Source organism: Phaenicophaeus curvirostris, chromosome 11 (genome assembly GCF_032191515.1).
Source record: "Phaenicophaeus curvirostris isolate KB17595 chromosome 11, BPBGC_Pcur_1.0, whole genome shotgun sequence".
Classification (NCBI taxonomy): Eukaryota; Metazoa; Chordata; class Aves; order Cuculiformes; family Cuculidae; genus Phaenicophaeus; species Phaenicophaeus curvirostris.
The window spans coordinates 6,165,642-6,180,197 of NC_091402.1; the positions used below are offsets into that span (position 1 = coordinate 6,165,642).

At 45.2% G+C, this 14,556-nt stretch overlaps 1 protein-coding gene across 22 annotated transcripts in view; it reads right to left on the reverse strand.

Annotated features, from left to right (window-relative positions):
* CADPS (calcium dependent secretion activator) overlaps nt 1-14,556 on the reverse strand; it is a 217,976-nt gene that overhangs the window by 72,362 nt on the left and 131,058 nt on the right. For 14 of the 22 annotated variants that reach the window (XM_069865973.1, XM_069865976.1, XM_069865974.1 and 11 more), the window contains exons 13-16: nt 11,330-11,517; nt 10,107-10,271; nt 1,162-1,263; nt 235-298 (exon numbers count right to left, since the gene is read on the reverse strand). In XM_069865973.1, the coding sequence (XP_069722074.1) occupies nt 235-298; nt 1,162-1,263; nt 10,107-10,271; nt 11,330-11,517 (519 nt within the window). The remainder of the gene's footprint in view (nt 1-234; nt 299-1,161; nt 1,264-10,106; nt 10,272-11,329; nt 11,518-14,556) is intronic. The other 8 variants (XM_069865984.1, XM_069865983.1, XM_069865986.1 and 5 more) reach the window with 1 other exon arrangement.

Here is a 14,556-nt window from a genome sequence, read left to right on the forward strand (position 1 = left end):
AGATCCTCCACTATCAACACAGATGTAGGCTGTGCTGCTTTAGTGGCCAGGCTACACACCTGCCTCCGAGCTGAAGCGGGAGAGAAAACAACCCCACCCAACACCGCACATTTCAATATTAACTGTGCTTAAGTACATGACCTATGCAAAACTCATAGTTCCTCAAGCTCCTATGGATGGAAAGATATACAAATACAGGTAATTTTAACTACTCTCTGTTATTCGTATGCTTACCCTTTCCAGTAGTGACAGAGTAGCTTTTAGTGCACCTTCCGGACGCCCAAATGGAAAGCAGTACCTAGGAAAACCACATCATGTTAACATCAGATGAGGTGCATGTGAAAAAACCTTTCCAGGGCTATAAGGATCCTAAATATGCCCAAGCAACAATCTAGTCCCTCTGCCTGGAATGAGGCATCTTTCTACACGGTTTTAATGGTGCAGACACTAGAGCAGCAAAACAGAATAAGCAGCTTATTAAATCCCAGCATCACCTGGAGAGTTTTTAGATTTCCTACGAGATCTCCTTGTAAAAATGAGGGGGGAAAAAAAGCCCCTCTGGAACGGACTTGTACTTCCAGCCAGAGACACAGCGATGCCCCTGACTGTACGATACTGGCTGAACCAGCTCCTGTGCCCCCGAGTGGCAGCTCCAAGGGGCTCACGCAGGGCTTTGCATGTGCACATCACCCATTTGCCTGCCCAGAACCTCCCCAGTTCCAGGCTGCTGAGCAGGGGCAATTCAGCCCTTCTGGGGGGCAGCGTCGTCCTTTCCATACAGTGCCACCCCTGCAGAAAGCCCTGTCTGTCTGAATACAAGGCAGAAGAGAAAAGAAATGGATAATAACTGAGTAGAGGGGAATGGAGAAATAAAAGGACAAGGGATTTTTATTTGTTGTTACATTTTAGAAAAAATCAACAGCATTACCGTGCCTATGGGAGCGAGATGGTTTGAAACAGCCTTTGAAGGTGTTTACACTTAAAATGACTCTCCAGGTACAAACATGCTACAGTGCAAACTTCCCTGCCTTGGGTAGGTTTGTGCCACTTATACAAAATTCCCTCATGCATCCAAAACCTGCCTTTTGGCTCTGCTGCTTATAGGAGGGATCTGGGAGGAAATCAGTCCTCTCGCATTCAGTCTGGGTTCTCTGCCTTTACCTAAAATGCGTGATCTGATTCTCCAGAAGCAAACGAAGCCTCTCCTTGATCTCTTCGAAACGTTCTTTCTCATCTACGGTCACGGTTCCTATCCCGTCAGGCCTGGAGGAGAAATGCCATGAATGACTCAGACTCCACCTCGCTGCCCTGGAGCTCCCTCCCCGCCCCAGCACACAGTCTGCTGCCCTTTCGGAAAGGGATGGCACCAGCCGTGAGACCTGGGGTGGAGGATGTGCCATGCCAAGACACAGGTGGTCAGGGCAGCACGGCTGTAGAGGTATCAAAACCGAACAAATAAAAGAATATTCTCTCTCAGAGTGATAATGTGGATGTGGACCTCTCCCCCCACCTCTATTTTTCCTCTGACAGAAGTCTGAAAAAGCAGAATCCCCTTTTAAATATAGGTATGTGAGAGGGATGCAACACCAGCTCTCACTGCAGGATTGGGCCCATTGCTAGCAAAAAAGGGACTTAATTTCTGCAGAAAAATTCAGCTGCTAATTTAACACAATTCACAATATAAAAGAATATCGACCACAGGCGTACACACAAACAATATAAAATCCTGCACTCCTTCACAACCATTGAACCACCCCATTACAGTGATTTACTGACGTGAACCATCTTCAATATATTCTGCCGAACCGTGTCTAGCGAGTGACATGCATTTCGTATTTGAAAATGCAATGCCTTGTCAGTCATTTAATGTTAATCTATAAAAATTAACACATTGATATAACTTATCAAAGATTTTCTTGGACTATTAATGTAGACTTTGTACTTCAGGAGTGCACAGGAGTGTGCTGTAAGACACCCGGGTCCTGCTGTCCTGGGGTATTTCTCATTTTTCACAGAGCACAGTGTGCAGGCGAACCCAGCTGAAGCTCTCCCGGGGCTGGATGATATCATGGTCCCTATGCTCTTCTACCCTGTACCTCTGCGATGCCAACCCATCTGAGAGCCGAAAGCAGCAATCCCCTCCCTTCCCCCCAACACCCACATAGCAAAATATGCCGCGTGGCAGAATCCCGGGCGACAGGAGAGGCGAGTCTAATCCATCCACCTAAGGAATCAGCCAGGCAGACAATCCATGCACCGCTTCCCACTGCCGGCGAGCAAAGTCCACAGATTTGTGTGTTCCTGGGCAACTCTGCTGGCACAAGCGCTCTCTAGGTAATGTAAGACATCTTAAAATTGAACAAATATCCTTACTTAAAGGCCTCCTCCAGTGTTCTCTTTAAGCTGTGTAAATCCGCAGTACTAGACTGGTTTGGCTATACAAAAGACTTGGCAAGGGATTACAAAGCTTCTAATGAACCTCCTGTCAGGGGTTAATTGGTTGGCTTTATTTTCCTCTTAAAGAATCAAAGGCCCTAAACTTAAAAAAACCCACAACCCGATAAAAAATTAAAAGCTATAAAATCTGTACAATCACTTCTACTTGACCCTGCATTTAGTAAGCTCTTAATATCATAAATAAGAACTCTGATATTCCAACACAGGTGAATAAACCATTAAAACATTTTGGAAGAGGAACTAACAAAGCTAACATGTTATTTACTGCAAAATTTTAATGTTGAATATACCTTAAATAAAACTTGCAACACGGACATAGAAAAAGACTCAAATACCAAGGGATGCATTTAAATTTAAACAGCACTTAACCAGAAATCTTTACTTGATTATTTGCCAAATTTAGTCAAATTAAGGAAAAAAAAAGGAAAAAAGATTTAGGCTGAAACTTGGATAAAATGTCTCAGCTGGGGAACACATTTCATAAACAGTTTTGGAAGTACGGATCTGGTCTCATTAGTACCTAATTAGGACTAGTTATTTTGAAGAAATGAGCAAGCCACAAAAAACCCAAATTAGATATCAAGCAAAAATTAATGTCTGAGCATACTTAATATATTTTTATTGCAAAGTTCCATAAAATATTTAATACTCAGACAGAGATGTTCATGCCTCTTGTGATGCTGTGCACCTCACAGCGCCTAGTTTGCTCCCGAGTAGAAGAATAGATAATTCAAGGCAGACTGCAATAAATGTCATACATTAAGGGGCAGGGTTGAAGCTCTTATTTAACTTTTGGCATTCAGGTCCACCCTCTGTACCCATAACAGCTCACAGAGTGTCATTAGGTTAATTGTATCAGCGTTGACAAACGAGCTAGGAAAAAAACACCTGCCTTGGTTGTGATTTGCTGATGGACTGGAAATGGTCTCAAAGTTATGTTACCCTTTGCTGGGTCAATAACCTCAACCGGCAAGATTTAATGGCAGGATCTGACAGCTCAGGTTGGGCTGCAGCTCCTTCACAGGAATCGCAGTTTCTCACTGTATTCAAAGGGCTTCGGTTTTGCCAGAACTGGTTACTTAGTGCTCACCGTGTAACGACTCACACTGGACTCCTGAAACAGTGACAGCATCGGTCACGTCCTGGATGGGCAGTGCTGGCTCTGGAAGCATCGCTTTGAAACACTGACTAAAGAAGACAAAGGGTGGGCTCTGGAGAGTGAACCTCTGACCAACATGGCTCTCACCCAAGTCATAATACCCCAAGGAAAGCCAACCCAACCACTGAGGCGCATGTAGACCACACAGGCTTAGCCTGTAGTCACTTCCCAGTCTTCACATTCCTTGGGGTCTTTGTGGGCCAGAGGAACATCATCAAATCCAGTGGTTCCATCCACTGCTCCCTCTACACAGTGCTTACCACGCGATGTAAATGCACGCTGCTCTCGTCTATCATGCTACTGCAAACTTGAGACAATCTACAGGTCAGCTGTAGCCATTTTTGGAGCAGTGCGGATGTCTGGAAGGGCCTGCCAACCGAGAGCCATCACCACGGCAAGGACTCCCTTTCTCACCCAGCTGTGGACTATATTGCATCTGACATGATGAGCATCTCTTGAATCTACCTTTCAAATTTTCGGCAAACCATTTTCTCACTGTCCTTCACAAAGTTGACATTTTCGGCAGCATGATAGGAAAGATGTCATGTCGGCTGCTTTTCAAGTTGTTGTCACAGTGGTTAGCACCAGTTCTGTCATCTTTGCTCTCCTCACAATCCCCCATCTTGAGCCATGTCACAAATAATAATACTTCCAATGTTTTTGTCAAATTTCAAATACTATAACCCAGCTGCACATCTTCGGATTTACTAGTTATGTTAATCTTTGTTGCTCATCTTCCCAGAAGCTGAAGCATTAGGAACTCATTAATTAGTGACAAATGCAGGATATACTTAGAACAGGAAAAACACTACCCAAAGCCTTGCACTTAATTTATTAGCTCGAGAATTTTGAAACCTAATTAAATATTCCAGTCAAATATACTTTCAAAATGTAATCTTTTTGAGGGAACATATTTATTTTCCCTTTTGCAAGAACACAAAGGGTATATAGCTTAGCATCGCTATAATTTAAGATTCACTTCTGTGCTCTAGACAACTCTGGTACGTGGCTGATGGGGCTGAAAAAAATCTCCAGGAGAAGCTTCAGTCGCACCAGCTCATTCTGATGCTTACCAGCAAAGGTCTCCAGCTCAACTTTGAAATTTGCTATTTGATCTCATGGACAGAAGCAGCAACTCCTTCAGTGAGCAGCATTTCTGCAGCAAGGCCAGATAAAACGCAGCAGGAGGAAACGGGTGTTCTCACACACAATCGTTATCACACTGAAGCAGTGATGGGGAACAAGAGGAGAGCAAAAGGGAGAAAAGAAGTTCTGTATGTATGTGGTATATACAGACGCATGATGGACAAAATAGGTCTGGGTCTATGAATTTGGGTCAAACAACAACATAAACATCTCCATCTGTGTGGAGACACAATTTCAACCGATTCTCTGCAGCTCCTGCTCATGGACACTTGAGGTGTATGGCAGAAGCTGTGGGCAGAGAAGGAAGCAGAAGGGCAAAAAAGGCAAGAAAAATAAATAAGGAAAATTTTAATTATAAGTAAACAAGCTTCAGATCATTCCTTCTGCTGTAGATTCGCTATGTTGGCTCTAAACTAGTAAATTCCCACTGTAAATATTTCATAAGAAAAGTTTTAAATGTCGCTTCCCTAATCTCCTCCTTGTTTTTAAGTTTCAAGCCACAAAAACAAAAACATCAACAAAGCAGGTGGTGAAATTAAAATAAAAAGAGTTGCAATTTAAACAGCAAAAATGATAGTCCTTGTTTAGCTTAGATGGTTTGTGCAAATTCCAGGGTTAATTATAAATTATAATTAGGACCTGTGATCCTAAGGCCACTGCTTCATTCTACAAGCCCCGCCTCCCCCCCATGCCCTTTTCTAATTATACCCAGTGCCCCCAGGGCTAGTTATGCTGCTAAAACAAATATATCAAAATGATTTTTTTAACAAAGACTAATACATGAAGCAATAGCATGCATTTGTATGCAATTATAAACATACAGTATAGCTCCAGTGGGTTAATCTCTTTGACATAAGCCTGTATGAAATACCACGGCGGCTTAAAAATGAAAAGACATATCCTCTTTTACACCTTTTATGTTTAACTTGTCTACACTTTTTTTTTACTGGGGAAAATATTGCTTACACGTAGCAAACAGATCTTTGCACGCACTGTGAGCCCTGGCATGCAGAGCCAAGGAAAAAAAAACAATGTCAAAAACTGATGCAAATAATTTGATTTTTTAAGTAACAACTCAAATAGAAAACACGTGCTGCCTTCAGCTCCCTTGCTGGTTGCCAGGTGCAGCACATATGAGCTATACAGTAAACATCGATGATTAGTGCCTTGGACGGCATGTGTCAGGGTAGGCTCGCAGAGGCTCCTCGCAGAAGACTTTGCTTGCGCAAAGCCCCACCAGTTGCTTGGGGACTGGCACTGGGGATGTGGGCAGGACCGCAGCCGCCTGCCTGCCCTCTCCTACATCTTCCCCACCAAAACAGACCTGAAAGAGCCCACCTGTTTAGACCCCTTGGAAAAAAATAGTATTTGGCAAACACCTATTTTCCCTGACTCCTCTTTCTTCTGGGAATTCACACCCTGCGTGACATGTAGGGTGAAAGCCTTTTGTCCAGCCCAGCTCTCTTGGGCTTCCCTCACTGCCCGCTCAAGATGCTGCAGAACATGGGAGCTGTTTCATCCTCCCAACTGCTGCCTTCACTTTTATTGGGCTCTCCTCCACGCTGCAGCACCGAGCCAAGTCACGGCTCATCGCTCCTCACGTGCAATCTACCCCGGCGATGCAGCACGGCCGGACCGGATGGTTTCTGAACCCTGCCATCCTACATCCATTGTATCAAATCACATCAGCCAGCCCTTATCTGCAGCGCTGGTTAACTGCTGGTGGCTGGCAACCCACCGCGCTCCAGCACAGACTCTGGATTCTACCTGAAAGACAAACACAACGCATGCTGCATCACCGTGGAGTCATCACCAGGCTGATCAGGATACAGAACTGCACCCAACAGAAGGTTACAGCACCATACCACGCCAGATTTTAACCTGCCTTACTGCAGCCAGGGCAATTTATCTGAATGACACATGGAAATTAACCACGAAGCACTACGGGAAGCATACGAAGATACTGTGATAAAGTATTTATACTACTTCTTTTAAGGAACCAAAAATGTCCTGGTTTGTTTTTTAACTAGCCGCATGGAAATCTTGCCTTTATGCAAACCAGCCAGATATATAACCAGAATACAATGGAAAAACTTACAAGTATGTTATGTGGACTTTTCCGTTCCTCAAGGTTTATGACAATTACATTTTTTCTGCTTGCCTACAGTTGTAAATAACTAATGAAAGTTAATGCTACTGTTAGCTAATGAAAAAGCTACTTCTTTGAAACAAGTCTGATGCTGTTAAATACATCTTACGGAGGAAAAGGCAAATCACTGATAAACCAAATTAATTAACAGAGAGACTGGTAGCTGCCTGGACCTTGGGAAATAATCACTGAACAACTTGCAGAGAATGATGCTGCTCAGTTGTTCCGAGACTGGAGGGGAACTGAAAGTCTGGCATCTTGATTTTGATAAGCTCAGTATCCTCTAATACCTAGCATGCACAACATCAATATTTTAGTCTTATTTTTAAAAAACTGGGATTAGCAAGCATAGAAAGAATCTTTCTGGATGGAGACTTTAACAAAGAAAGTAGCTAAATCAAAAAAGGGCACACATCAAACCGACATGGCTTCTGAAAGCCACTCCTTTGAGAGGGGCAGGGATCACCCCTCAAGGTGTAGGTGCTGACTTTGGGCCTGGGGGAGCTGAGCTCATCTTCCCAGTCTGCAACCTCTCTCCCACGTGTGGAAAGGGAAGCAGTGGGGCTCCACCTCACTTCTCTGCACATCGAATAGTGCTGGCAGCACTGTCAGAGCCCTCCAATGTGAGGACAACCACAAACACAGAAACAGAAGGCAAGGAGAGACCTGGGTGATCACATAGAACCTTTCATAATTTTATCCCAAATCCTGATGTCCTCTTAAAACCATTCCTGCTTTTTGCCTTCACTGTTTTTGGAGGGCTGTTGGAAGTGATACGCTCAATACTGTGGTGGTGGCAGCAAAAGCAAACACACATGGAAAGACACACAGCGTGTGCTGTCGGATGCCTGAATAACGCTACGTGTTTCTTACCTGTCACGTATGGTAATGCACTGGAATGCCTTCAACTTTCAGAATGGCAGGACTTTACAAAAAGCATCCAGTGATACCTAGTGGATAAAATCCCGTTATCAACTCGCTAGGGACCACAGCAGTGAAAAGCCTCAAGCTCCTCATCTTAGCGAAGAGCAAGTACCTGGTAACAGCAATTCATGGGGGCATTCAGCACTCTTTGCCTCTAGCTGGTCCCAGCCTTCCTGACAGCCTGCACCTCCCACATTCAGGTGTCTGCAGGAGGTGAAACTTAAGACAAGCAATTTACCCTTAACTCCACTTTTACTTAGAAACGTATTAAATTAGCAGAAAAATTAAGGGGACTGTCATGCAAGTAGCAGTGACTTACAAGCTTCTTCTGGAGAGACTATGTCAGGCTTTCAGAGATCTGAAGAAGCTACATAGGCCCAACAGGAGTGGGAGAGAACCAAACCTTGACATATAAAGCAACAGAGCTCCAAGATACCCTCCAAATCACATTTTGACCATTTCACCTGCTGCAGCCACAGGGTCAGTTCCACGCTGGAGGTGCATTTCCACAGCAGCCACCCTGCTCCCGTCCCGGCCGTGTCGCCGAGGCGGGTGCTGGACAGGCAAGGAGGCATTGTCCCTGTGCTGATGCCTGTCATCCTGTCAGCCTTGACCTTCAGGCTGTCCTCGGCGTCCGCACCGCAGCCTGCCTGCACTTCCTCGCTGACTGCGAGCGACTGTTGTCTCGCTGCCTGACCTTACGCAAACACGATACAAACAGACAGCCCACCTCAGCTCCATCACTGTCTGCTGCTAATACAGGAGATAGATAGCCACATGGAATTATCCCCCCGCTCGACCTTCATTACTGGGTGGCACATTCTGACTGACAGCCAACCTCATTCTGGGGAAAGCTAAACCACCCGCATGGGTTTTTTTTTACTGTCTAAAAAGTGAAGGAATTTCCCTTTGTAAAGAAAAACAACTCATTTCGCAGTTTTGACAGAAAAAGAAGCCTTTTTTTAAACAGAAAAACACCTCATAACTTGAATCTTTCTCAGACTACTGTGCATACCAATAACAACGCGTTGCACGGCTGCTCCAAGATGCTCCATCGGATGCCGTGCTCCCGCCTCGACAAATTTTACACAGAAAGTTTTCAGCTCTGCCATGAGTTATTGGTTTCCTGGGGAGAGTGTGGCCTGCCCAAAGGCAGTAAGCAATGTATGGTTGTGGCAGGTGGGAGGAAGGGACATAAAGCGAACACGGCTTTACACACTTCGCAACTGCCAGCAAGGACTGCATGGGGAAACATTGGCTTTCTATTGCTTTCTGCCAGCCAGCTCACAAATGCATGATGCACGTGGCCTAAACAGCTTTCTGTAAAGAAATCGTGACTCTTCCATGCAGATATTTAGATTTCTGATGGTAGACACGAAAGATACAGAGTCGTATTTTCTCTCAGACCCCCTGAGGTCCCTTTTCGTGGCACCCTGAAAGCACACCCCACAGTTTCCACACCAACCTCCCAGTGGGAGAGCTAGTACCCTGGCATTACACAGAACCTGCCCTCGCTCAGCACGCACAATGCCACAGCCCTGCAACTCCCATTATCCCCAGGCAACAGAGAGATGGCAGTGACTAAGAAGGAATATGAACTTTCGGCCTTTCAATGTGAAGTCACCCATCAGCTAGAGACAGCTAAGTCATAGCAAAACATCTTGTTCCTTTCTTGGAATATCTAAAATGGCTTGCCCATGCCTAATGGTCTCCTGGCTGTACAGGCATGGGACTGGGGTCTACGCACTGCGTAGGTTCTAAAACAAGGCATTTTCCTGACCCCACAACTCCCCAGTCCCATGGGAAGGGAATGGCAGGGGACCATGGCCAGTATTGTCAGATACCTCCTGCCTCTGACCTCAAGGAAGAGGAGGCTCTGGCTATGCTGGACCATGTGAAGATGCACACAGGGCGGCTGTGACCTGCATCCAGCCTCCTCCTCATTTGCCCTAAACAGGCTTTGAGCCACAATGATGCCTGTCCCCACAACAGCCCTGCCTATGGAAGAGGGGCAATGGGGCAGTCAGTTTCCCTTGACAGTCTAAACCCCTCCACCACCTCCTAAACACACCCCTAAAAACATCAAAGCCCTAAACCCCTACGTGACCTGGGTACCCAGATGCCATCCAACTCCCAGGAGAGCGTCAGATCTGCATGCTGGTGTTGCAGCAGATGTCCCCGTGCCACAAGATCCCAGACTGCCCAGTGTGCTCAGTGACATAGGAACCCAGTTCTACAACACACTTCTGCGCACTGTGCGCTTTCACTTACCTTTTTGGCTCTGGATTTGGCTGGGATTTGGAATCTTTCCTTTTTTTGGACTCCTTTTTGGAATCCCTTTTTGTCTCCGCTTCAGCGGCAGGGGCATGAGATGCTTTGCCCCCCTCGCCTTCTGCACTTGGTTGTGACCCACCAAGTAATTCTGCCATGAGTTGGCTGTGGGGAGTGATTGAAACGCGGGGGGCAAGGCCAGCAGCAAAAGTGAAAGAAACAAGAAGAAAGCATGAAAAAACTCAAAATAAACCAAAAGAAAGCTAGACTGAAAGGAAACAACTGAAATCAAATTAACAATTGGCAAAGAAGGAACGAATGAGCAAAAGAAAGTAAGAACTAAAAAAGAAACTAAGGAAGCAAAAACTCGGTTTCCATGACAAGATGTATGAAAGTAACTGCAAAAGCAAGCGGCAGCCTTGCAACACGAAACCTGGGCAATGTGTGTCATAATTCGGGATGGTATTTACCAGAGGGTTTAAGAAAACACGTAATTATTTTATAACATTCCTTCCTTTAGCAGCATATGCAGGATAGAGGGCAATATCTCAAAGTATATAATGCAACTTTACAGAAAAAAAGCAGAAAAAGATGCTTCAATAGATGTCAACAAAATGAACAGAAAATGAAAAAGCACAGCTCCAGTTCCTCCTATCAAAGGTTAGCCACATTTGAGAGAAAGGAATGGACTGCTTCTGACACTGAAATTGCTTTGCAACAGCAGCAAGATAAAATTTTCAGTTATGTCTAAGCAATTTCTGAAATGACGTCACAGGGACTTTAAATGAGACAGGGGTGCCCCAGGGTTTAAAGCCCTTCTGAACACTTAAGTTCGATACTGCTGAAAATTTCACTGCTGCATCTTGTCAGATCCTCTTGCACAGCAATTAAATCAGCACCATGTATCATTTACGTCTATTTATTCAACCGTGAGAGCCACAGGTACTTCAACTCTATTTTGTCCAGAACTGCATCTGGACATCTGGTGCCTGGGTAAGAAAGTTAAAAGCCCTCATTCCTGGATCCCCTACGTGCATTTTTAATGCTTACATTAAACAAGCAATGAAACAAACAAACAAACCGACTATGCCACTAGAAGCGCTGCTGCCAAACATCCACTGTGAAAACAAATTGGGGACTGTTGTGCATTATCCAAGGAAACCTATATTTGACAAAATCATCCCTTGCTGGCAGGGAGCTGCCAGCCGCGAAGAATTCCTTACCTGTTGCCATGAACATGTGATGCACAAAAGGCAAAGCTGTAGTGAAGTAAGGTGGGGTCAATCATAGCTCCGTTTTCTGCGCGCTCTAGCAAATCTCTGAGGTAGCAGAGATGTCTGTGACAGCCTCTCACTCCATTACGTGCACAATACTCATCTAGCACAAAGACCTGGCCAGGACTAAACCAGCCCTGTTTAGAAATAGAGAGACTTGATTTTAAATATAAGTTATTAAATACAAAGGCTATCAGATTTGGAGGTGTAGTGGTCAACTGTTCTAATAAAAGAAATATAAACCTATGGCTACGTTAAGGAAAAAGGAAAGAGGTCACTCTTAAACAATACAGTCTGTATATCATCACCCAAACACAGCATCTACTCAGTGCAACTGTTAGAAAAACATATTGTGCTACCATTAAAGGGAAATATCATTTAAAATGCTGAAAAGTTGGGCTAGTTCATGTCAGTGCCTTGCAAAAAAAAAAAAAAAAAAAAAAGAGAGAGAAAAAATAGAAGACTTACACCTTTAAGAGATGACAAAGGTTTGGTTATTTAAACAGTGTGAAACAGTTATCTCATTTCAGGGATGGGACTGCACATTTGGCCAGAAGCAAGAAGACTGAGCTGTGGGAGAACATGGAGGATTACACTGAATAATGACTTTTCTTGTATCTGGCCAGTAGGAATGTCCTGCAGAGGAAAGCAGCTCTGTAGTATCAGAAAGGGAAGTTTCCCATTGTCCTTACTGCGTACCACCGGTGACGTGCTCTGCCATTGCCCACCTCCTCAGCACTGAAGCAAAGGGAAGCTCTGTTCACGAGCAGGGTTTCTTTATGCATCCAGAAACCTCAGACTATTTTGGTCTGTTAGTCCTGAGGGTCTGGCGACACAGGACTCATGGTGCAATGTCCGTGCTCCGGAGGAGGACACACTTCCCTGTGAGGGGATGGCTCTGGTCAACATCCTGGGACAGCTCAATCAGAGCGCGTCTCTGCCTTCCAGAAAGGCACTAGTGAGAATAAGAATATTCTTGTAGATCGCTTTTTCGAAGTGCTGCAAAACCGTCAATATTTACATGGAAATTTGGGTGCTAAACAATTGCTAAGACGCAGCTCTGGAATGCATCAAGCTGCAAAATCTTTCATCGTTTAATTGAAAAGTTCCTGCAGCGGGCGGGAGAGTAGTTGAGGCAGAGCACTGCCCCTATAGGCAACTTCTTTGCCACCCCATCTGTTACCCCAAATGCTACATCTTAGAAACAACACTGCTGTGAAAGATTAAAATATATTTTCTACCACTCAGATGACACCAAATCTTTTCTAGATGCCAAAATAGCTGCTTTGAAAAGAGTTGAAGAAATATCAATTAAGAGCTCAAAGACATGGAGAAGGATTTGCTCATCCTTATTGGGCCAACTCCAAAACAGATTGAGAAAAGAATTAAAATAATGAGGGGAAAATGATAGATATAGGGAGTAGCTACAGAGCTAGGATCACTAGAAGTGCACGTCTCAAAACGAAGCCACAGAACAATGCAGACGGGATGGCACTCTAGAAGGCTAATTTTTGGGAGGGGTGTATTTGCAGTCACTGCTTTTAATGGTATTTTTGTTTGGTTTTTTGGTTGGTGGTATTATGCTTGATTCTGGATTTCTTTACATTGCCTGTTTGTTACATCCTTGAACCATGTCTTAACCTTGTCTCTCTTCAAATAAGTCTTTGGTGGTAAGGTATGGTAAAAATCATGACTGCTGTACAATAGAAAGATCCGTGCATTTGGTTGATGGGGTAGAAATGCAGCTGAAATTGTTATATTCACCTAGCACAGAGAACTCAGTCCTCCCTATGGGGTGACATCAGTGAGAAGGCTGGCACCAATTTCACTGCAGCCAAGTATTAAGCCCAGAGATCAGGGTGAGGAAGCAGGGGGCTGGACCCAGCAATCTGGAATACCCCACAGTGCTCCCCTGCACCATGGTCTGGGAAGAGCTGGTCCAAAGCAGACAGAGGGATGGGAGCAAACACTCAAAATCACTGCCATAGCTTAATGAGGTGAAGCCCGAGCAGAAGCTCTGAGGTTCAGTGATGAACCTCACACCTCATGAGGGCACAGGCAAGCAGAGCATGGTTGCAGGGATCCAGAGCCCATCAGGACTAGGTGGTCCTTCTTTTGGGTGGCAGAGGCAGGAAATAAAAAGCCTGCTGCTGAATGGGTCTCCAAAGGAGCAGTAAATGTTGCTCCCCCAGCCTCTGAAAAAGATCTTGATAAAAGGCAGTATTCTGACAAGTCCCCCACACCTCAGGCGGATCCTGGCTCTTGATTAATCTTTGCCTGGCACAACCCAGCCTGCAAAGCAGTCCCTGGCAACGCCCGCTGTAGTGCCTGAACAGCGTATCCCCTTCTCACAGTGCAGCTTGTGAACAGTCAGTCGAGGTCTCCCTGCGCTCGGTCCTCCCATGGCCCGAGGACACCTGGAACAATGGAGGAAGGCGACCGAGCGCAGGGAGCTCGACTGACTACGTTCAACAAGCTGAACTGTGCCAAGAAGGGGATACGTGTTCCAGGCACCCACGGGGAGTGCAGCGGGAGCTTTGAGGCTGGGTAATGCACGGCTTGATCAGGGTTGTTGAAACACCAGCAATTCTCCTAATGGCAAATGCAGCTTGTCATGAAAACCAGAATTTTTGAGGCATAAATTTCACTTCTCAGTAGCTGAATTTTCCTATTTACCATAGGAAAACCAAAAGAATTCATTCTGGTGGCCTGCTTCATGGACCTTTTCACTTGACTCCTTCATGCCACCTCGGCTAGGCTGGGCACTCTGGAAGATCACCTTTCCTTGGGAAATGTCATCCTGTATTATGTGAGTCCCACGATTGCTGAAACCTCATGGGCAATACAACTCCAGCATGGACCTGGCTGCATGAGCTGGATGCCAGCAGTAGGCTGGGAAGTCTTGGGAGGAGTTGAAGGGCAGTCTCAGAAAAGAAAGTATGTATCCAAGCAAAGGAATGAAGAACCATACGTGTGTGCTAAGCTGGAAGAGCAGTATACTCTTCCCAGAAGTCCAGGAAGAGCGGTGAAGGTGATCGTGCTACCAGTTTGTGGACTATGGACAGGAGCCCTCAGCAAGCTCTGCAGACAACGCTCTTCCCCTTCCCCAGCACAGTGCTCTCTGCCAGCAAACATCACTTCTGCCATAACTGAGATTAGTCAGCCAGCCTGTTTGT